General features: G+C 38.1%; 2 protein-coding genes across 3 annotated transcripts; one reads left to right on the forward strand and one right to left on the reverse strand.

Annotated features, from left to right (window-relative positions):
• Positions 1–10,833: 10,833 nt before the first annotated feature.
• Positions 10,834–18,134, forward strand: PRKG2 (protein kinase cGMP-dependent 2). Of its 2 annotated transcripts, XR_004159518.1 has the most exons (10): positions 10,834–10,916; positions 11,569–11,704; positions 11,853–11,942; positions 12,799–12,940; positions 13,441–13,604; positions 13,921–14,043; positions 14,372–14,434; positions 15,182–15,248; positions 16,097–16,837; positions 17,044–18,134. XR_004159518.1 is itself a non-coding variant. In XM_010709728.3 (9 exons), exons 2-9 carry the CDS (start codon positions 11,589–11,591, stop codon positions 16,190–16,192), a joined length of 861 nt encoding a protein of 286 aa, XP_010708030.1. In that variant the 5' UTR covers positions 10,834–10,916; positions 11,569–11,588; the 3' UTR covers positions 16,193–16,969. The 2 variants fall into 2 exon arrangements, 1 of the variants encoding a protein (XP_010708030.1); XM_010709728.3 differs by lacking the exon at positions 17,044–18,134 and having other exon boundaries at positions 16,097–16,969.
• Positions 18,135–20,128: 1,994 nt separating this feature from the next.
• On the reverse strand, positions 20,129–23,131 carry LOC104910621 (polycystin-2-like). Its single transcript, XM_010709730.3, has 2 exons — positions 22,967–23,131; positions 20,129–22,168 (listed from the first exon to the last, which is right to left on the reverse strand). Exons 1-2 carry the CDS (start codon positions 23,108–23,110, stop codon positions 21,935–21,937), a joined length of 378 nt encoding a protein of 125 aa, XP_010708032.2. The 5' UTR covers positions 23,111–23,131; the 3' UTR covers positions 20,129–21,934.
• Positions 23,132–23,482: the final 351 nt, after the last annotated feature.

A 23,482-nucleotide genomic window follows, 5' to 3' on the forward strand; every position in this document is an offset into this window, starting at 1 on the left:
AAAAAAAAGTCAACAATGATGTATTGTGCTGGATGTATATGAAATGAGCAAACAACTGAGTCAAGAGCCTGAGGCATGACTGTGATGCTTCTAGGTCCTCACTGTACTTCCTGAAAGCAGCACTGTCCTCTGTTTTGTATTTCTGGGAGCTCTAGTGCTTGTTCTTAAGTATCATTTCATGAGCCATTACTGCATTTTATTGTGGTGTAATGTGCATGATGCAGGCCAGGGTAAATGAAATAAGCAAAGCCATTTTTAGTTGGAAACAAATTTAGAGGCTCTATTCCAATAACCCTATTGTCTTCAGAAAAAGCCATGTTGCGATCTCTGTTTCTAAGCAATCTTTACCATAACTACTTGATTTTATTTTCTTTCTTCTTGCCATTACCGTTACAGATTTACAGACATTATGTGGCGAGTAATGTGGTAAATGTACTTTCTTTTCATTCCCCATTTCCATGACAGTTCATCGCTGATTTCCCTCAGGAGACTTTGTACTTTCCCTGGTTTTGATGACTGATTTGCATTGTTTATACAAATACAAACAAGAGGGATTTGCTTGTAGAAAGCCATGAGGGTGCTGGTTTTGATGGGCAGCTTGTCTACACATGCTGAATAGGAACAAGGGGACTTGAAGACATAATGTCACTTTCAGTAGCAGTAAAAGAGAACTGCTCATTTGGTCCATAAAGGCTTTCAGTGCAGCATTTGCTTAATTGCCTTTGTTTCTGGCGTGGATTCAAGACACTATGCAGTATTTAGAGGAAGCCCTTGACCCAGAGCAATCAGAATGCATGGATTGCCCAGTGTGTACACAGAGCCATCTCTGTCCCAGCTGGTTAGTCACTAGTAGTCAATTCAGGTAATGTTGATTTTCTGACATTCTCCTTAAAATCCAACCTTCAGTTCTTCCACCAGCAGAGCAAACACACTGTTCTTGTCCTTGCAATCATTTCTAAATCAACATTTCCTACTGCGGGAAATGATGCAGAGACACTGTGTCAGGAAATATGAGCCAAGAAACAACCAGGACACAGTCCCACAAGGTCCAAATAGGTAAAACAGCAGGATGGTGAAAACAACAACCATCAGCAACCTCAATCAAAAAGATATCGGTCAGGTCCAAGCTCCAGCCAGGATACATGACCACAGTGTGGTGCCCAAATCCCTACAAACTAAAAAAATCAAGAACAATGATGGCACTTCTTATGGGATTCATTTAAGTTACAAGGATTGTTACGTGCATCCGTGATACTGATCACGTCGTCAGTGTTAGAAATTAGAGGAAACATTTTGAGAAAAATGAATGCCTGATGAGTAATGTAACCCAACTGGGCTTGATCTATCAAACTTTGCTTTTCATTGAAAACAGTGAGAAGAAGCTCATCACAGATGCCCTGAACAAAAATCAGTTCTTGAAGAGACTGGAGCCTCAGCAGATCCGAGAGATGGTGGAATGTATGTACGAGAGGACTTTCCAGCAGGGGAGCTATGTCATCAGACAAGGAGAGCCTGGCAATCACATTTTTGTCCTCAAAGGTGAGTACTGCTTGCTCGTGCAATGTATAACTGCCAGAATCAGGGAAGCAATTTAGAAATCTTTGCAGGAGACAGCAACGCTGTTATTTGTACCCATACTGGCCCCACTGACATCAATGCATGTTTCATCTGTGACTTTTGTTTCTTCTTTAGTAGAACTAGAATTACAAGAATTAATAAGAATTAGAATTCATGCTGTACAGAGTACAGGAGCATACTTAAAGAAAAGAACTGAACTTAAAGAGTTCAGGTTCATGAAGACCTCCAGAGGTGGACAACTACTAATTCTAATTAGAAATGGAAGGTTTAGTGTGAAAAAAATGATGGTAGCTGTGCTTGGAAAGAAAAGATGGGGTGTGGAGAAGGAAAGAGGCAGGATTTGTGCAACCAGAATTTCTTCTGACACAGTAGAACTTTCCTTAGGGACCAATAGGTATGTTGAAAAGAAGAGGTCCAAGCTTTCAGGATGGGTTTTTTGGGGGCCATAATCTGTGAAGAAGTTCAGACTACTTTTTACTTCTGATAGATTGATGGTAAGGCTCAAGATTTCTTTATCTAAGGACAAAGTAACTTGCTTCTCATTTTTCTGCCCTCTCCCTTACAGTTTGTGCATACAAATGTGTTTGCAAGAACAAACAAGCCTCATGAGGAATTTCTTCTTTCATCACTGTTCTAATTTGCATTTGTCTAAAACACATGAGGCTATCTCAACCACTGCAGACTGTTTTGTTGTAACAGAAATTTATCTCATTGGGGTTCAGAATGATTCTTCTCCGTAGCCTATTCATGGTGCTGGAAAGTTTCTCAACTCTCTTTCCCTTCCACATCCAAATCGTATATTAGCGACACATCTAAAAGAGAAAGAAATCACTCCAATGGTTTGTACCCGTGTTTCAAGGCAGCGTCCCTATCCTTGCTTGACTTGAGAATGATGAAGCCAGAAATGCATTAATTTTTTTTCGTTTCACTATGAGCAATAGAGCTCAGATTTAATTCATGCTAACCTGATGATTTTTGACAGAGGGCAGACTGGAAGTCTTCCAGCAGAATAAACTGCTCTCCTCCATACCTGTGTGGACGGCATTTGGTGAACTGGCCATTTTATACAACTGCACGCGGACGGCTTCCGTGAAAGGTACGTAACATTTCTTATAGAAACATTGCTCAAAAAGAAGTCAGTAGGTACAATTGTGAGATTCTTGCTGTATCTTGATTGTCTTTGAAGTTATCGTTTAATAGATGTCTGCATCTGCTAAGTACCTACGGTAAGTTCATGTTTCCTTCTTTGAGTTTGTTCTTTCTGGGCAGTTGAACAATCCGCTGTAACTAATGTTTTTATCTCTAGTATGACCTTTGATAAATGGTCATGCATCTCCAAAATATGCTTTTTAACCAAATCTGTACCAGATTAACAACTAAGAAAGGGTTATGTTTCAACGTAGGATGATTTAGTAGCAGAGGTGATCATTAACTCTTAACATATTTCAAACACTGATTTTTAAGTGATCTCAGAACCATATGCTGTTCTCTTTTTAATAAAGCAGAAAAAGCCTAATTTGAGAAGAAATAAAACTTAAAGGAATTAGTTGCTTTTGTATTTCTTTTAGTTTCATATCACTCAGTAAGTTACTGAGTCTCACCAAGGTCAATTGTGTATGGCATTCAGGAGAAGATTGAGTTTGATAACAGTGAGGTAGTGGGAGAGATGATATTTCTCAGGGAGACCTGCTGCTTCTCCAAGACAAATATTGACTCTTGCTTTGTGTTTGCTGCCTGATCACCATAGAGTTCAGTGTTGCTGTGATATAAGTATCTATCTTCTTGTATCAGACTGGATAGTAACCCATTCAGTATCCCTGGATTCCTTTTCTAGACTGCCATCTTAATTCTGTGACAGAGCAGTAAGTGAACAAATGTGGTTTTAATTCCCCATCCCCATTATTCCATTCTCCACTATTCTGCAAAAATAACTCATGTTGCAGCATATTTCTTTTCTTGTCTAAATCTGCAGGAACCTTGAACCATCAGTAAGCATGAAGAGTTGGTGTGTGCTTAAAAAAGGAACAAAGGCACTAAAACAAGAAGTTGTTTGCTTTAAAAACTTCTGCTCTTTCTTCCTGTACCTAGTATAAGCACTTAATCGTTACTGGCTCTGTAGATGGAGTAACCTCTTGTAATCTGTTTCTTTGTGGCTGCCTGATGAATAAAACAGTGTCCATAATGTGATTTTTTTTCATCCTAGCATTTGAATGTTTTCTATTTTTCGTATTTGCCTTCTGTATAGCATTAGCATTGTAAAGTAATGGTTTAGCATAGTAAGATGTCGTGCTATTTGAGACCTTTGTTAACATTAATTGGTTTTGAGGTAGGATGAGAATTGTCCAATAGTTGAACAGAAATGGTATATGAATAGCTAAAATCTCTCCAGAAGCTCACTCCTCTCCACTAGCTTTCTCGTGTTTGTTGTACTGGAGGAAGAGCATCACGGTGCCACCACTGAGCTCAAGTAGTAAATCATATACGAAAACTCCTTTATAATTAATTCCTTTATACTACAGAAGGAAAACTGCTGCATATGATGCGGCATCATTTATTTTTATTTATTTTTTTTTAAAAGCAAATTAAATAGAAACACCATATTTTGCTCAAAAAAAAAAAAAAATTAAAAGTGCAATAGGGTCTATCATGTCAATGGTTGCACACAGAGGCCACTCAATAGTTTCCATCTTTGATGATGAATCTTGTGCTTGCTTTCATATTTTGATTACATTTCTAAAGGTAATCAGAAATCTGTAAGGTTTGTTTTTATTACCTTTTATTCCCATAGAGAAAAAAAGCTTTTAGAGGAAGAAATACGTGAAGTTTATAGGATGACGTGAAATTCCATGTATTTCTTTACCTGTGTTATTCCTATCTTATTGTGTATCTCAAAATCAATTCTACGTTATCTCAATTAGAGATAGATCCAAACCATAGTATACAGTATTATCTACCTCCTATCAAATCATTAGGAATTGTTATGGATTTTTCTGGGTTTTTGTTTGTCTGTTTGTCTTTGTTTTGTTTTCTTAAAGCAATCACCAATGTTAAAACATGGGCACTGGACAGAGAAGTGTTTCAAAACATCATGAGAGTGACAGCACAGACAAGACAAGAACAGTACAGAAACTTTCTTAGAAGGTAAACATCATGCATTTGAGTTTCTGAGCACTGGTTTGGGCTCTATGGTAAGATGCACAGTAACATTGTGCTTAATAACATTAAGAGCAGCTTAATGCCTTTGCATTAGGCACTCAATAACCTGAATACTCATCTCTTTCAATATCCTTTAGGATTCACGGAATCATTTTGTTCATTTTAATTGTCTTTATCCTGTATTGCATTAGGAAGTAGCAAGACCTGCTTGACAAAATGAATATTTTTAAGTAATTGAACAAATGTATAGGAAGGCTACATTGGCTTGAAGTCAAAACAATGTATTAAATAAAGAAAGTTAATGAAGTCCTCTGACTAGAAGTTAATTTGCTGCTGGTGCAGATTAACTAATATATTCTTCATCCCTTGGAGACTTGAATACGAGAGCTATGCGGCTCTCTTTATGAGAATACATATAGTACTGGGAAAACTGTAGAGGAGTGGAGTATTTTCCTTCCTGTAGGGTACTTAGAGATAAATGGTGCTGTTTTTCTGCAGAAAGGCATGCTTCGAGTTTCCGAAGCTGATTTCATCTTTTCCTTTCCTTCAACTTTTTCCTCTAAGCGTGGCCATTCTGATATTGATTCAAACAGAGTTCTCAGGCTTGACCATACACAGAATGTATTTTTGTGTATTTTTTTCTTGTCTCCATCTTTGATTTCTGTAAGTATTCCTATATTGAAGCCAGTAGTTGGAGAGCTACTTGCCATCCTAACTTTCACAAGCCAGAGTTCTCAGAACAAGAGGTTTTTTCACTCATAGCAGCTGGTTCACTAAGTCATCATTGAGGCTGAATTTTCTTTTAGTGGCTGTAAATGTAATACTGTATTTTTTTACCTTTGTCTGATTTTGTGGTCTCTGTAATGCATTTGGAAATACATAATTGGATTGTTATAATTTCTTGGTTTTAAATGAATGGGTTCTGAATGACAGAATTTTGAATTTAGAGCTTTTTCCCCAATCAAAATACAAAGTTGATTTACAAACTGATGAATGTTTGCCGCATTTCTCTAATCGTGTAGGTTTTGCTTATCTAAAAAGTGAGATAAGAGTTCTTCAAGCTTCTGGATAGTGCATATTGTACATTGTGTATTTGGTTAAAAAAAAAAAAAAGACCAGTGTAGGTAGTTATAAATCGTGTTTGTGGTAATTATTTGGATTAGAATAAATCATAGTGTTTATCATAATATATACTTTTTTTTTGCTTTGTCTTTTTTTTTTTTTCGGTAGTGTGTCCCTCTTAAAAAACTTACCAGAAGATAAATTGACCAAAATCATGGACTGCCTGGAGGTGGTAAGATACTGTTAGATTTATCCAAACAATGTTTAGTAAGCTTTAAAAATAACGAACGATGAAAAAGTAGAAATAAATGCATAAATAAATAGGAAAGCTTTTCTCTTTTTTAACATGGGAATGTTTTTGAATTGGTCGGAGTGGGATTCTAGGTTGGCAAGAAATAACAGCAGTGCTAATACATTTGATGTAGCTGCATTTAGATTTGTTACAGATTGGCCACCATGCCAATTTTACGTAGCAGAATGTGTGCATATTATTATGGGATGTGACTAGTGTTGTACGTAGGAAAGTAGACATCAGTAGCACATTCAGATATATTAAGAACTCTGCAAATAATCAGATTTTTCAAAGAGACTAATGACATATCAAGCAATGTGATCTCTTCTTTTCTTCCCAACAGGAGTACTATGACAAAGGAGATTATGTTATTCGGGAAGGAGAAGAAGGAAATACCTTCTTTATAATAGCAAAAGGAAAGGTAAGATATAATGAAACAAACTAATTATGTATACAAACACTTTTATTGGTAAAGGCTAACAGAGGAGACTAGAGAATCAAAGCTGGAGAATTTCATCAATAAACTGCCAGGAGATCATGTTAGTTTTCCAAAGCATGTCTGCAACTGCAGATGTTTGCTGGTATGGCTGAGGTGAGTTTAGTTGGGTTGGGTTTTTTATGACTGTAGTCACATCAGCAGTATGAGTTGTCTCCAATTTTGATAGTACATTACCAAAAAGCCTTTGAGGAACTGCTTATCAGTGTGATAGTGTTGCTTGCAACGAACCTTTCCTGAAGATCTGAAGGAGACTGTTTTGCAATCCAGACAACTGTAGGAGCTGTGTATTACATACTCATTAAATTTATGCCTTGATTTTTGCGAATCACAAAACTAAATTGAATCAATGAAATGCTTTTTGAGAAAGAATAAATTTTCTGCCTTTATTTTTTAAAACAGGGTGGATGTTAAAAAATGTGAAGTGTTATAAATGTTAAAATTCTTTCATAAATTCTCTGGTCTCATTTACTTGTAAAGGTAGAAAATAGTTAGTTGCTGTTCTACAGGCTGCTTATCTGAGAACACAAGCTCATATGATATCTACCCACTTTGTAGAAACTGAAGCATTTTTCAGGTGGTTTTTTTTTTTTTTTTCTTTTCAGGGGATTTCTTTTATTCCGTTTTAAAAGATGTGAGGAGAAAATGTTGGAGAATGGGAAATACATTAATTTTTGCCATTTCCTAGTAAAATCTGAGAGGGACTGCAGGATGTTTGGTGGATGGGTTTAAGTTTTGAGAGGGAGTAGAAATTATATTTATTTGTAACTTACTGCAGAATCTTTGAGTTTTAGGTGTTTATGAAATAAATAAGCCATGGGATGCTTTGACTTCTATCTTCCTAAATTTTTGTTCCTATGTTTTCCAGGTAAAGGTTACCCAGAGTACTGCAGATCACTCACAGCCTCAGCTGATTAAAAATCTGCATAAAGGAGATTACTTTGGAGAAAAGGCCCTCATTAGGTTAGTTCGCACTGGTTCCTGATGTACCATATTGTTAGTGATCTGTCACCGTGTGCCAGATTATACTTATCATGGTTGTTTTGAATATAATCCTTGTTTTAATTACAGTGTCAGCCAAGGAAGGCAATGGCTGAATTTGTCTTATTGTTTTGATCTTTGCAGAAACAACTTAGACGCTTACTCTGCCTCTTACCTTTGGTTTTCCCTATAAAAACCAAGTGCTGGTCTTCTCTGTATTTTTGCTTATATTCCAGTAAAAGCAGTAATGAGAATTTGTTGCTACAATCTCTGGATGACTACTAGCATGGATAAGCTCAATGATTACTGGAAAGAGACACTCTTTTTGTGCAAGTGCCCATGATAGTAAGAAAATGAGAAAAGGAGTATAGAGAGTACATAATCTATGAGCCACGTACTTTTTTCCAGGAACATGTTTTCAGACTTTGATGTGTTCTCAGAAGGCCTTCATTTATTGTATCTGAACTTTACTGATACTGCTGTTTTTCACGATGTTACAACCAATCTTTGGTAGAGTAGTTGAGTTCTTGCTTCTGGGGGTCTTTTCCTGGTAGAAACTGTGTGTTGGATTTGTCTAAGGAAGTTCCTCTGATTACTAATTTGATTTTAAGCCTGTGATAGTGCTTGCAATAAATAAATTTTTAAAAACCTAAGCATTAGAGAACTACTTTGTGCTCAGTACCTCAAGCGCTCCCTCAGTTTAATTTCTTTTCTCTGCACTTTGTTGGCCTTCTGGGAGGTTGTAACACTCATATCTAACAGGTTACATTAAGACCTTGTAAGGTCTTCCATTTTAGCAACAAATTGGATGGGTAAATTTACATAGGATGTAAAATACTTTACAGTAGGCTTTTCTATCAGGTGACAAATACGAAAAATGTACAATAAACTCCCAAATATATATTGACATAAAACAACCACTGAAAAGTTGAGCAAAGAAAAGAAAACTGCACTTTTTTTTTTGGTGTTCTAGATTGTAGTGTTGTTTCTTGTATGGGCAGTCTGTGTTTGATTTGGCAACAAACACTGCCGCAAGTAATTTTAAGCTGCCTAAATGTAAAAGTAATTATCTCTTACCAAGACCTATACTGATAGGGAATTGCAGTATTTTCACAGAGTCTACTAAACAGCAACGACTGAAAAGATGATTAAGGTACTTACAAAACACTCAAATCATACATAGATTAGTTTCTGGGCACCTTTAAGGTCTTTTCTATGAATATTTATTTGGATGATTGAATTGAGAATGGTGTGAGGAATATTTTATCTCTGAGAATCACCTCTGAAATGAGTAGCAAATCTGTTGCAATGCTATTTACATATCTTCCTAATTTTGAGAAGGTTGCTAAAGGGAATCAAGATCCGAATCCCACTGAAATGAGAATATATTCTTTGCTAGATGGTCATAATGACTAGTAACGTGCTAGAACAATTCATTCCGTTCAGCAATATTAACCCAAATACAGACTGTGGAGGCCTTCCAGGAGTTTCACCTAGAGCAGTTATCCTCCAAGAGTAAGAACAGTGTAGAATACTTTAAGGATTTTGACATTCTTCTGAATTCTTCTAATTTCTGTCAATTCTTAGTGATGACGTCAGATCAGCAAACGTTATTGCGGATGAATATGACGTGGAGTGCCTTGTAATAGATAGAGAGTAAGTATGATGCTGTGTCTTAAGGAAAGACCTACATTCTTTTTCAGTTGATCAACAACAAGAGGTGATTACAGTATAGGCACAATCACAGTGTTTTCTTGAGTGAATACTGGGTGGGTAAGTTCCTTTTGGTGCACTGATTTGTAGTTGTGCTTTAGTCAGGCACCTAATGAAAAGAGGCTCGATGGAAGGCACAGGAGAACAGAAGTTTAAGAGCAGTTTATTCCTTTCTTTCTCTCCTTGTGCTGATGATGTTTCACATTGTTAATTACTGTTCCTTGGCTCAGAAAACAACAAAAAGCCCATGCATGTCCTTGTTTAGGGGATATTCATTTGTCAAGGGGGCCATGCAGCCAAATTGCTGATTTTGTCCAGCAGAGGCCAGCTGCATGCTTCCTGAAGTGGAAAAAAAAAAAAAGGAACGGTTAGAGGATGTAAGGAAGAGAATTAGCAGAAATAGCCCAACTTTCTCGGTGTTCATTCTCTGAATTATTTCAGTGTAACAGGAAACAAGGAGACCGGGCACTCTGTTCCCCTACGCTCTGACAAACCAGGTTTGATATTTCAGCAGGTTAGCACCTAGTCAAAGCTCTGAAAATGCATACCAGCTAAGCAACAGTAGGTAAAAGCTTGATGCAGCAACATGGATTTTGGTTTCTCTCTCTTCTCGTAATATGTATAGTAGTTTATGCTGTTTCCTTGATGATTTTAGGACATTTAATCAAACTGTTGGAACTTATGAGGAGTTACAAACCTATCTTGAAGGTTATGTGGCCAACCTGGCCCGAGCTGACGAAAAGCGACATGCCAAGTAAGTCAGATCCTTTGTTTGATATATTATTAACAGGTAATCACAAAAAGAGAGAGATGCATCAGTAAAATCACGGATGGTGGTTGATGGAGATCACTTGGAAATGATTGGAATTACTAGAATAGAACTGTCTGGATATGCTTATGGAGTCCAAGGACTTTTCTGAAAATTAGAATACAGAGAATCTCAGTACATTTACTTGCAACCAGGTGCTTACTCTGTCCAAGAAAACTGAACACAGAGAAGCAGTGAAATTGTGCTCGTGTGATGTACTTTTCTTTTGCATTCTCATGATGAGTTCCTTGACCACTAAAGCCACTAAAGGTCAGCTTCAGCTTCTGAAGGCTTTAATAGAACCGCATAATTGTGTTTCTATTGTGGTGGCTACGCAGCCCTGCAGAAACTTTTTCTCCAAAGTGAGTGACCAAAGTTTGTCAGCTGGCTCCTTCATTAGGGACCTCACCACGAATCAGCTCAGGTTAAAACTATCTTTGTTAGTACTTGATTAATTTCAGAAGGATTTCACTTTCAATTTACTTTTAAATGATGTCCAGAAAGAAAGTGATTCTGCACAGAATAAATGAAGATAACATTAGAGAGTAGGAAGGTCTTTTTTTCCCCTTTTTTTCTTTTTTCCTCTGTTTTCCGTTTCCTCTTTATAGGATTATTAGAGTCCTGTGATATGTTTTGCTGGCAAGGAAATCACTAACCTATGGTAATTGTCTTAATGCAGAAGAAGATCCTTCTGTGGACAGTCAACCAAAGAGGTGTCTTTGGAGATGATACAACTGAAGGAGAAAGTAGCCCAGTTCCCTTCTTCCCCATTCCAGAATTTAGAAGTTGTCACAACTCTCGGTGTTGGTGGGTTCGGAAGGGTTGAGCTTGTAAGAGTTTGTTTTAAACATATTTACATAGTTCTCATTCTTAAATCAAATCTTTGTCATAGTTAAGTCATTAATTGCTTTATTCTGAGCCATGCTTCGCAAACCAGATTTCCACACTGGTTGACTGCTAGTTTGGGAATTCTACAAATTTTACAGTGTTTGGAAAACAAACAAAAATTAAATTTTCAGCCAGCTGACATTTTCCTGTTTTAACTTCTCCTTTTTTTCTTTTTTTTTTACATTGTGGATAGTATTTCAGTGTAATGTGAAATCACTTGTAAACATTCTTCACAGACTCTGCGTTTTGTTAATTTGTGTTGTACTGGTGTTCAGTGATTTTAAACTGAAATTAGGGCTCATTGTGGTAAAGTACTTGTAGGATACATAATCTATTCAAACTGATGCTGTTTGGTGTATGTAAAATGGGTGAAGAGAATATTTCATTTTTCAAGTAGAGACTGGGATCCCCCAAAAATTTGATGATTGTCTTAAAATCGTAGGGGTAGCTGTGCAGAAAATCTGACATCTCCCCTTTGCTACTGTCATCAGTTTCAACACTGTACTGTGTTGAAAGAGACAGGTTTATGTATTGAGAACAGATGGGCAAACCTTTTTTTCTTATCCCATGCGTACTCATTATTTTTATTCACAGGTTAAGGTAAAAATGAGAACATGGCATTTGCTATGAAGTGTATAAAGAAGAAACATGTAGTGGACACCAAACAACAAGAGCATATATATTCTGAAAAGAAAATCCTTGAGCAGATATGTTCTCCTTTCATTGTAAAGTAAGTTGCCTATAAGATTTCCTTAAGTCTGACCCACTGGTCAGCATTAAGAATGAAGTTTTTGGCATAAATGGGTGCTGGAGAAAAGACATTGTGGATCTTGCATTTCATTTGGCACATTCTCAATAGCTGCTGTTTGCCTCCACAGACTGTATCGCACATTTAAGGATAGTAAGTACGTGTACATGCTGCTGGAGGCTTGCCTTGGTGGGGAGTTGTGGAGCTTGCTGAGAGACAGGTAAGCTTCATATACAAATAAGAGTAGCTTTATATACAAATAGAGAGGGTTGTGTGGAACATGGGGAAGGGAATGAGTGAAGTTTGTTCTGAGATAAGGCACTGCATTATCAGGTAACTAGCAGCAGAGCAGTTTTGGAAAAATCGTCAAGAAAATACGACCTGGAGTAATTCATTTATACAAGCATGCAAATGCAGATGCTGCAAGGAAGTTAGGAGAGATTGTCTCTCCTGGATTTTTCTTCATATACAGAGATATAAAATCCAATCTGTCAGCATGGGACAAGAAAATCAGGCAAGAAATATGATCATAACTTGGTTGAAGGTACTTCTGAATAAACAATAATACTATTGTCCTAACACAATGCATGATTTATATTGCACTTCGAAGTGCAGTCCTTCAGAGGAAACGGAAGTGATCTTGTTTTCTTTTGCTTAACAGAAAGCATTTAAGGCAAATTTGTTAGAGAGAGGTTGTGCTCTGTAATACCACATGGCATTTTTTCTTCGTTCTCAATTTTTTCTTTTAAACTGAGTTGTCATTTGGCTCTGTTATTATTCAGTGGCTACATTTCACTGTCAGTTGATATTGTTATGCATTTAAGCCTGTCTAGACTTTTTTATTTGCAGTGGGAGATGATATATCAATGAAAATATTCAAAACAGGCTAAGTGACATACAAGATCCAATGATTCAAAGACAGTCCCATGAAAAGATTCATTTTCAACCACAAGTGACATTCTGAATGCCAGTGCAGAAGAAGTTGTTAGCGTTCTGGGTGTTACATGTTATCTGGTTAATGAGTGAGGTATTTTTAGAAGTTAATTTTGTCTGCATGGATAATGATTTTCTTTCAGAGGCAGCTTTGATGAACCCACTACAAAGTTCTGTGTTGGATGTGTGACAGAGGCTTTGGACTATCTACATCACATAGGAATTGTCTACAGAGACTTGAAGCCAGAAAACTTAATTTTGGATGCTGAAGGATATATAAAATTGGTAAGATGCAGTGTTATCTTGTAGTACCTGTGTGCTGTTAATGTAAAGGCAGGATCCACATTTCCCAGGTGCAGCCTCAAGTAGTCACAGGCTCTACATTATTTCACTTGAGAGGGAACACAACAAACAGCTCCTGTCTGATTGGACTGACATTAAAAGTAGAAGTACAGTGCTCTTTAGAGAGCTTCAGACATCTGTTCAGAGGATTATAAGCAACCCACCCTTCTCCGTGGGTTGTAAATCTTGTGTCCTCAAGAAAAGCATGGGTTGTTCTACCCAGAAGGAAAATCATTTGGGAAACTACTCACGAGAATAAATGGAATTATCCTATAGCACTCAGTTATCCAATAGAATTACTTCTTTCTCCTTCACAACAATCCTGTAATTGTTTAGCTATAAACTGCTGACTGTGAGATCTCTGCAGGAGGTGTGGAAGCAATGAAGACCCTAAAGCTTCCCAGTAACCTCTTCATTATGCAGCATCTATTGGTTTTGATCAGGTTGATTTTGGATTTGCAAAAAAGATCGGATCAGGGCAGAAAACCTGGACGTTCTGTGGAACCCCTGAGTATGTTGCTCCAGAAGTCATTCTGAGTAAGGGCCATGACTTCAGTGTGGATTTTTGGTCCCTTGGGATTCTTGTGTATGAGCTCCTTACTGGCAGGTAAGTGCCCCCTACTCCAAGTTCTTACTCCATTTATTTTCTTTTTAAGAAGGTTGTTTTTAAAATAAACACCTTGTTATTCTTCTCAGAGTAAATAGGAATGACTTGCAAAACGATATGTCTTCTCGTCTCTTATACACACGTGATCATGCAGTATCCCTGATTCCTACAGGCAGTTTCTCAGTTTCACACCTTTCAGGCATTTCAAACAGGCTGAAACGCAGGTTGTCAAAGCAGGAAAATGGTGGTTGTTTTTCCATATTCTCAAATATTTGCTCTGAATCATTCCGTACAACAGTGTGCTTTCTTTTTCCAGCCCACCATTCTCTGGGGCTGATCAGATGACAACATATAATTTGATTCTAAAAGGCATTGAAAAACTGGATTTTCCTAGAACAATAACAAGGCGGCCTGAGGATTTGATCCGCAGACTCTGCAGGTAGGAGTGATGCTTTGTGACAGAGCCCGGGTATATACAGATTCAGCTATTTAAGACAAAGATCAGACTGCTAAGTTCCTTTCAACTTCATGTAGCTACTCCTCACAGCACTGTGTTGTGGTCGTGGCTTCCTGGAACATTTTACCGTACTCAGAAGAAAGGAGCCGGGAGCAATACTTCTTTATGTCTCTCGATGCAACTACATTTTGTATGCAAGCTTCCTCCCTGCAGAACTGTTCAGTGCAAGCAGTTAGGACATATAAATGCTCTAACCCAAAAATAAGAATGTTTTTTCAATCCTTATGCTTTTTTTCCTTTTTTTTTTAAGGCAGAACCCGACAGAAAGATTAGGCAATCTGAGGAATGGGATTAATGACATTAAGAAGCACAGGTAAGTGAAAGAGGCCGCCAAGAAGAAAAATTGCTTCTCAATTTGAAAATACATTTAATATTTTAAAGCTCAGTTCAGAACCTTTCAAGGCTTCAGGCACTTCCAGGGAGTTTGCAAAAGAGATATCTCTATGCATATTTGCTACTACAGCAGGCAACGCTACAAATAAAATATCAGCTAGAAACACCCGGTTACTGTTTTGTTTGTTTGTTTGTCACAGGTTAGTGACATCGAAGTTGGATTAGGTAAATTAATGAGAAGTCAATGCCAGTAGAATTCGTCTGCCCTTTTAGACCTCCTGACTCTTTGATCTAAAACCAAACAGTTTCTCTTTAAGAGCAGGAGTTAAGGGTGTTACCTTTACATCATCTTTCTTTTAATGAAGGAAGTCCACAGTGGATTAGATATTTCCTGCTTTTTCTTTTCATCTGAGTGATTTCTAAGCCCTGCAGTTTGTGCCTGAGAAAAGAAGTGCTTTGACTCTTCTATCAGTGTCCATTTTCTCATGTCCTTAAAAGGAGGCTGAATTCCACAGGGCACGCACATCTTTGCATGGCCGTACTTACAGCAGTCAAGTTTCCCCCTTCTCACAACCTTGTGGTCACACGGGCAGTTGTCATGTAAAATGGTTTAGAACCCTTGCTTGCATGTGTTTAAGTTTTTAACAATATCGTCTTTCTAACAGAAGCTAACAGGCTTCTTTATCTCGGTCTCTGTCTCTATCATCTCCCATTTCTTTTTGATCAGGTGGTTGAATGGTTTTAACTGGGATGGTCTGAAATTGAGGAAATTAGCATCACCTTTAAAAAGAGAGGTATTGGCTTTGGTGTTCAATTTCATAAGGCTTTGCTAACATAATTGTGAAGCGTTTCTCTGCAAAGAAACAACAGAGGGACAAGTGCAAAATTTCCTAGAGATGGACATGCATTATTATAGCTCTCCAGTTCACTGAAAATTGAAGGAAGAAAGGACACATCCAGGAGACACGTAACTTAAATTCAGTTAGATGAATGAAATGCTATTCTGCCTGTGTATTTTACATTAGATTTTTATTATTATTAGAATAAATGGTGATGATTTATTGTTGAATAGTGAGAAAATGTACTTTCTGAGATGGGCGCGTTATTAAGACGCCCTGTTCACATGACTGTGTACAATACAAACATGTATCTTATGCTATGACAGCACATCACTGAATAAGATTGCTGCTTTAAATGGCCCATTTATCTTTGGTGCGACATGAAAATAGGCTAAATGTAGACGCTCTGAAACTCATTTTGGGTTAAACTTAATAACTCTGGGATTCACTTTGAGAAGTAACATCATGAGCGTAGATGTGATCTTAAACAAATTTGAATCAAAGATGTGCCCCAGTGTGGCCCAGTCTTAATAACTTTAGAGAGCCTTGGGTGACATCTAGGATTTTTGTAGTATTTGGGGAGTGTTTTTGTAACAGGAGGCCAATGGTCTTATGCTGTTGTACAAGTTAATTGCTGTTTCTTTGGCTTTTAAAGAATACAGAATTTCATCCATTGAAAGAAAGGATCCGTATCATGTTGGCTTTTCATTCCTACACGGGTAGCAATACAAATTATGTCTAATGAATAGAGAGTATTTCAAAAATTAACTTCTGAAATAACTGTTTTGTTTTTAATACCACAGTTATCCGGACCAACTGATTACAGCTACTTTGACAGCTATCCACCTGAAGAGGGAATGCCTCCAGATGAACTTTCTGGCTGGGACAAGGATTTCTGATAGTTTTTTCTTCCAGGACATCTATAGAGACTCATGGGCATCAGTTCTAAACCTGTTCTTGTGTTTCTTGCTTAAAACCAAAGTACATGATGTTATTGAAAAATGTTATGTTCCCTGGGGAATAGAAGACGGTACAGCAACCAGAACTTGTCTGGATATTGCACCAAATTCTGTGTGCATCTCCTTATAACAAAAGCATGCAGATGCAACCTGAATATTTTTTGATATGCAATATCTCCATGAGCATTTTCTGACACTATGGATGGGATGCATGGTTTTGCCATTGGGAATTTCACTAGCACATATTTTGATATCAACAAGGCTACCACATGTCTTTATTTTGAACAGAGAGAATGAAGATTATGGGCCCATACCATTATGGGATTTGTCAATACCTGACACTACAGGCATTTATTTTTCATTTTATAATGAGTCTACTGTGTGTTTTGCTCTTTCCAGTAATGGGCAGTTCTGCATTGATCCAGAAGCATGTAGAAGACTTCTTCTACAAGACTGATTTGACTTGATGCTGCAGCTTAAAGGGTATCAGCGTGGAAACCGCCTCTCTATCAGTTTAGTTCTGCACCAGGTTGAGTTTGTGAAACAGGGTACAACAGGTCAAATGGAAATCCAGCAGGGAACTAGGTAAATGCATAATAGATTTTTCCTGGAGAAGCAGACTTTGGTATAACTGCTTCAAAGAACTATGTCTGCATCTTAAAATGTTGTGCTTTTATGTAGCGTAAAGCTAAAATAGATAGACAAAAAGTATTTATCTTGCAGGAAGAAATATGTAAGTACAGAATATTTTGTCCTTCAAATATATTTTCAATGATATTTTTCTTTCATAGGTATTTTGCTGTAATTATGAAATTTGCTGAAACATCGATGCTAAAACTCATACTCATTTTGATGTTCCACTTGCTATCACTGGATACGGATACATGTGGGTGGTAGGCATAAATGAAAAAAGGACAGCTGCTGACTTGGTATTTCCCAGTGAACTAGTATCCCAGATGAGTTTTACAATCTCCTTGCAGGTTTTTCAGGACATGATCAGGCAGAGACATGAGCAACTCAATTTGGACTCAGTGTTGACCCTTCTCTGAGTTGGAATGGAGACCTCCCATGATCCTGTGATCCCAGGAATTAATTTTAACAGTCAGCTACTTGCATCATTACAATATATCATGACACTTTTCCCCATATGAGTTTGTAGATGCTTAATTTTTGTCACTTAACATCTCTATTATTAGAACAGAAGAATTCTTTTGAAATGTTGATTGGATGATAAATGCAGTTGGGTGTCGAGTGCTCATGAATTAAACATAGAACTCTCTTGCGTCCTGCTATGAGGGCATGGCACCTTCCTGGGAATCATGCTGGTATTCTTGCATCAATGCGTCTGTAGCCTCTGATAGAAATTGGTTCAGTTCCCAACCTAAATTAAGATATTTAAACTGCCATGGCACACTGCATTTCATGTGCTGGATGGAAAACCTCCCAGGAAACTTGTGAAGTGTGCTAAGGGCTTCTTAACTGACAATGGCTGACGGTTATGACCTATCCAACTGCGCGAGGAAGGGTCTGCCATTTAGGCTGTCCATTTTCCCTATTTTTGATGAATGAAAGGATCAGACCTTCCACTTCTGAGGTCAGTGTCAAGCTACTGCTTGCCCTTAGATAGAGTGTAAGAAGCTGGGGCTGTATTTGATGTGGAACATGTGCTTTGGTTTTTGAGGGGGAATTGCTCTTCACTGAACCTCTGCCTGATGAGCTGTTGAATGTGCAGTAGTAGAACATTTATTTGGCTGTTTTAGGCAGAAATCTAAAAAAATGTTTTAATTAAAAATTGTAGGAAACAAGGAAATCCTTGAACTGATGTATTAAGTGTGTAGGCTAATTGATTTGTTCCATGTTAACAAATGTTTCTTATTGCTGAACAGTCAGATTGATTTTGTTTGACAGAAGATCAATTTAAATATTTTGTACAGCATTCAGCCCAAGTAAAGGCAGCAGCGTCCTTTCCACTGGAAAATAATCAGGTCAAAGAGGATAGATTGGAGGCTTTAAGCTAGGACTACAGGTGCTTTAGACCCTTTCAACAGCTCCACTTATTACCCCCAAAGAACAGATTTTCATTTCAGGATTTAGGCAAGACTAGATGTTGTGGATGTGTGTGTTTGTCTGTCTCTCATACTTATTTTTATTATAGTCAAAAGAATATTGAGTCAAATTTTATAAAAAGATTTTGAATGTATTTTTCCATTGCATCTATAGATAGTTTTCTTTGAGATACGTTAACAATAAATAAATATATCATTTTTTTAAGTGAAGAAATACAAGTGCACAGTTCATTGCAGTTAGCAATTAAGTAAGTCTGTGGAACAAGAGGATGTTTTGTTTATGAAGCAATCACGTTGCTTGATTAACTTGCAAGTGTGTGCAAATAAAGAAAAAAGCTTGCAGTGCAATGGATAGGACAGTGCCGTTTTTACAGTTTCATTCCACACAGCAGAATCACTGAAGTTAGAAATGACCTCTAAGATCATCTAATCCAAGTATCAACCCATCAACAACTGTGCCCTCTCAGAGAATCATTAAAGCTGGACAGGGCCTCCAAGATAATTAAGTCCAGGTGTCAGCATGTCTCTCAGTCTAAGCATTGCCTAGGGGATGCTGAGAAAATAAATGATGTATAAGAAGTCACAAGAAGTGATATTACAGGTGTTGTGTTCTGTTGTGTTTATGTAGGGGGGGGAAGCATGTGCATTTCTTTCCTGAGATGTGTGCAGATGACCAAGCTGAAATATTCCAGGACCGGAAGATGATGAAGTCCAGCCTACGCATTGCTTGAACTGACTCAAACTATCTTTAGCAGATGGATGTACTATAGGCTTATCACCTGTGGGGTTATACAGTTGCAAAACAAGAGGGCAAATAGACAACTTTCACAGAGCAGGAGACACAGGGAGATCTGAATGGATGTTACGATTATGATCAGATTAGGCTGTTTCTGCCAATTCTGATAAACTAGGGTTTAGGGCTGGTTGGTAGACGATTGTACAGAGTTCCTGAAATAAGGTGAACCCACAGAAGCCAGTGATAAGCTGTGGCTGACATAACATTGCCAGCACCTCACTGATGCACAGTAGTTGAGAAGTGGCAAATGTAATTTTAAAGCATATTTAAGGTACTTTGCAGAGCTATAGTCATTACCCTTACTGAGCTGTGGGCCAGCAACATCAAGAGCCACAATGTGTATTCTGATTAAACTCTTGGGCCAACAGCAGAAGGCACGGTGCTTAATAATCTAGTTGGCCACTGCGGAAGTAAGGTCCATACTCATGTACTTACTCATTCAACAACTTTGTTGGACACAAAGACTTAAGAGAACTTGCTGAAGAGAAAACCTCAAGAAAAAGGAAGCTTAAATCCACCCTGATGTATAATACCCTGACTTCTTTGTGATTCTCTGCAGACAAAATATTGGGCTGAGAAGACAGCTGCAATTCCTTCTTTTCAGTGTTTTTCACAGAAAGGGAAATCAGAAGAGCAACCTAGCATTGTGACAGATAGCTAAAAGCAATGGAGCTGCAAATAAATACACAATTTCTAAATTGCAAGAGCAACAACGAATATGAGGCCTGGAGAAGGTCTGAAATATACCAGTAGACTGAACAGACTGGGAGAATCCAGTACCAATGGATTCAGCAGTATTGGAAAAATAAACTTATTTTGGTGTTTAGCTGATAAAATTGGCTTCATCAGTTTAAAAGTGTATTTGAAAAAGGAATGTACCTCAATTACATGAGAAAACAATACTAAATCTGTGTTTCTTTATCAAGCCTTCTCCTTGACTCCCAGAGCAGATTGAAAATAGGTTATATAATAATCTTAGTATAACAAACATTTAAGTATAGGTTGTAAGTCTCATTTTTTTTTTTTAATAGGATCACAGAATCCTTGAGGCTGAAAAAAGTCTCTAAGATCACCAAGTCCAACCTCCCACTCTCTCTCCACCACGTTCATTGACTATGACCATCAGTGCCACATCAAATATTTTCTCATTCATCACTCTGACCTAACATTGCTAGGTTTTTTAATCCAGTAGTCCAATCGTTTCTAATAGAAACCGAAATTCACACCCCTACAAGCTCCCACAAAGGTCTTTAAGCAGAACACGAATGCTTCCTCTCAAACAGGCGGAGGGAGAATGAGATTTTATGAGGCATGAATTAATAGCCTACTTCCCACTGGAAAACCCTGTTAAATATGTGCCTTCAGCTACTTAAACATGGTGACTAAGTCAGGAAACTATGTTAGCTTGGCAGATGATACAAAAGTTTATTGGGAAGTAAAGTGCTCAGTTTAAAGATCAATACATTCTTGATCATTGCAGAAGGCTTGCATAATTAACAGCTTCCTAACGAGACCAAACACTGTACGTAGCTTTTCTATACAAAACCTTAATACTAAGTGAAAAAATTGTGCTAGAATCTAAAATTATGAATTGAGATAATATCAACGTTCGGAATATTTTTCATGCAGCCATGCACTCACTGCACGGCTATTGTCATACACATGGATAGACCATGGAAACTACATGCACTTCAAGATGAAGTTTGTTACAAGTAACGACACGTTACAGAAATACACGTTAATACATACAGCTAGGAATGCAAATTCATTTTCATAAAAAAAAAAAAACACCACCACATCTTCCTTTGTACTATAAGTAAGTGCCATCTTCAGGAACAAGGCACAGCTGGCAGCCTCCTTGCTAAGTCAGCATACCACAAGCTGAAACACTGGTGAGCAAAAGAATGCTGTACCTCAGTGCTTTCTACTGGAAAGCAACATTTTATCTTCAGTGGTGCATCTTCCAACGTCAAATCGTCTGGGACGTGGAAGGCACAGAAAGGGCCTTCTACTTATCCTAGGAACACAGCAAAACATGGCAGAAGAAAGAGAAAAAAAAGGCACTGCGTGACAGAGATGAAGATGACCATATTGATCAGGTGTGGAGAGGCAGTTCTTAAATATGACTTTTAAATGCTGATGAAACAGAAAGAGGCACGATGCGTATAGTTTCTACTATAGAGTAACCTGATTAACAAGTTACAAGCTAAGAACACTTCCTCTGCTTAATGAAACATAGTAATTAAAAAAAAAAAAAAAGGAAAAAAGACATTTTAAGCCAGCAATAACTCCAGAAAAAATGAAATATACACACTTGCTTAAAAAAAAAAAAAGAGACATTGCTTTCGCTCTTGAAAACTGTCAGCTGTTAAAATGAATAGGACTATAACTGATGCCATTTTCTTTCTCAAAAGTGCTTTTCAAAACTTTTAAACATTGTGTTTTTCTAGTAGAAAGCAGAAAACCCACAGCCTATCACTGTAATGCTTTAGTCACAGCGCTTTTTGTCTAAAGCTCGCTGCCCTCATCAAACCATTCGTGTATGGAAACTGGAATAGGTGTATGGAAACAGAATTGTGTTCAGGTAGATTTTGTCACATCTGGTTTCCATTCTACCTCTGCATTTTCATTTTTAAGGCCAACAAGCTCAGTGTTGGTGACTTGGACCTGGCATGTGCTTGTGAAATTCTCAAAATGACTTATGAGTATTTATGTCACCTACCGCTGAGCTTGCCTTTAGTGGTCAGATCAGAATGACGACCTCATTCAGGGAAGCAGTGGTGTAGTTGGCTTGATGCTGACTGAACAGCAAAGCATATGCTACACATGGAGGTTGTTAGCCCCATTTCCTCCTCCCCCATCAATGCCATCTGACTGCGAGGAGGATGGCCGGGAGCTCCTCGACCGAGGCTGCCCATTCAGTCCCAGTGGTGTTCCCAGACGATGACTCATCTGAGATGCGGTGTCATCTGACTCCCACCTCTCCAATTCCTCCCGTACCAGCCGCTCCATCTGCTCCCTGTGGATCTCATTGTCACGGCCCAGCCTCTCATCCTGAACAGATAGAGGTAGAAGATGAAGTATAGTTCCCAAACTGCAGCCCATTCAAAATCCTATTCTATGGGAATAGTAATCGCTTCCTATGGGAAACCCTACACCACTCGGTATTTTGTAGGGTTAGAATCAAATCACAGCTGCTATTCTGCAGTAAATGGCTTTCTTCCAGTAACGTAACTTCCAGATTCTCACTTTCACTTGTGAAAGCATGGTTTGCATTACAGTATTTAGCATGCAAATCTATCTCCAGAAACGTCAAATATACTGGGCACCCTGCACTCTATCAGACTTCTCCATGGAAAACTCTCTACCCATCACAACAGCCAAAGGATGAATGAGCTGCCTCAGAAGCTACTGAATGCCACTGCTATCCTATTCAAGGCATTAAAAGGTGCTCTGTGGCTTCTGCATGACACAGATCTTCTAGAAGATGGGTTCTCATATCCAAAACTTGTTTCACATCTCTTTATAGAATCATTAAGGTTGGAAAAGACCTCTAAGGTCACCCAGTCTGGCTGTCTACTCATCCCCACTACATCCACTAGCCATTTCTCTCATGGCCACATCTCCACAGTTCTTGAACACCTCCAGAAATGGTGACTTCACCACCTCCCTGGGCAGCCCGAAACAGTAAAACAAAACTCAAGACTGCTCAGCCTGAGCGAAGCCCTACAGCCTTACCAGAACTCGCTTCACCCTCCCAAGCCAAGCAGAAGAGAAATGTACTAACACTAAATAAGACACACAGATTGTGATCAGGAAGTGATGGCACAGGGCAGAGCTGGGGACACTAACCTCTGTCACTCCATCCAACAGCCTTCCCAATACATCCCTCCTTTTCAGTTTGGCTCTCTCCATCGCTTCCAGCTTCACAATCACTGCATCAATCTTGGAGACGATGCTGCCAATGGAGTGCTCCATGCGATCCACCCTCCTCATGAGTCTGAGGGCAACAAACAATAATTTCAGCTTGTTAAAAGCATGAGCACAAGTTCTCGCTAAACTTCCAAACCTCAATATTTTACTACTAAAAAAAAAAAAACAAACAAAAAAACAAGCAAGTTTTCTGACTTGACAGTGACATAGCCATTTTCTCTCTTCGATGACCAGATTTGAAGTTTTTTTCTTTTGGGGAGTAAGGAGCAGTTCCAACTGGTTCTCATGAGCCTCTCTGAATTACATGCAATTCAGATATGACTTGAAAACTATTAAATGGATTGACTTCAGCAACTAGAGGAAAATGTTCCATTTTTTTTTTCTGAATTATTCAATGAATATTTGAAGTTATAGGAAAGACTACAACATATCTTA

This window comes from Meleagris gallopavo, chromosome 4 (genome assembly GCF_000146605.3).
Source record: "Meleagris gallopavo isolate NT-WF06-2002-E0010 breed Aviagen turkey brand Nicholas breeding stock chromosome 4, Turkey_5.1, whole genome shotgun sequence".
In the NCBI taxonomy this organism is placed as follows: domain Eukaryota; kingdom Metazoa; phylum Chordata; class Aves; order Galliformes; family Phasianidae; genus Meleagris; species Meleagris gallopavo.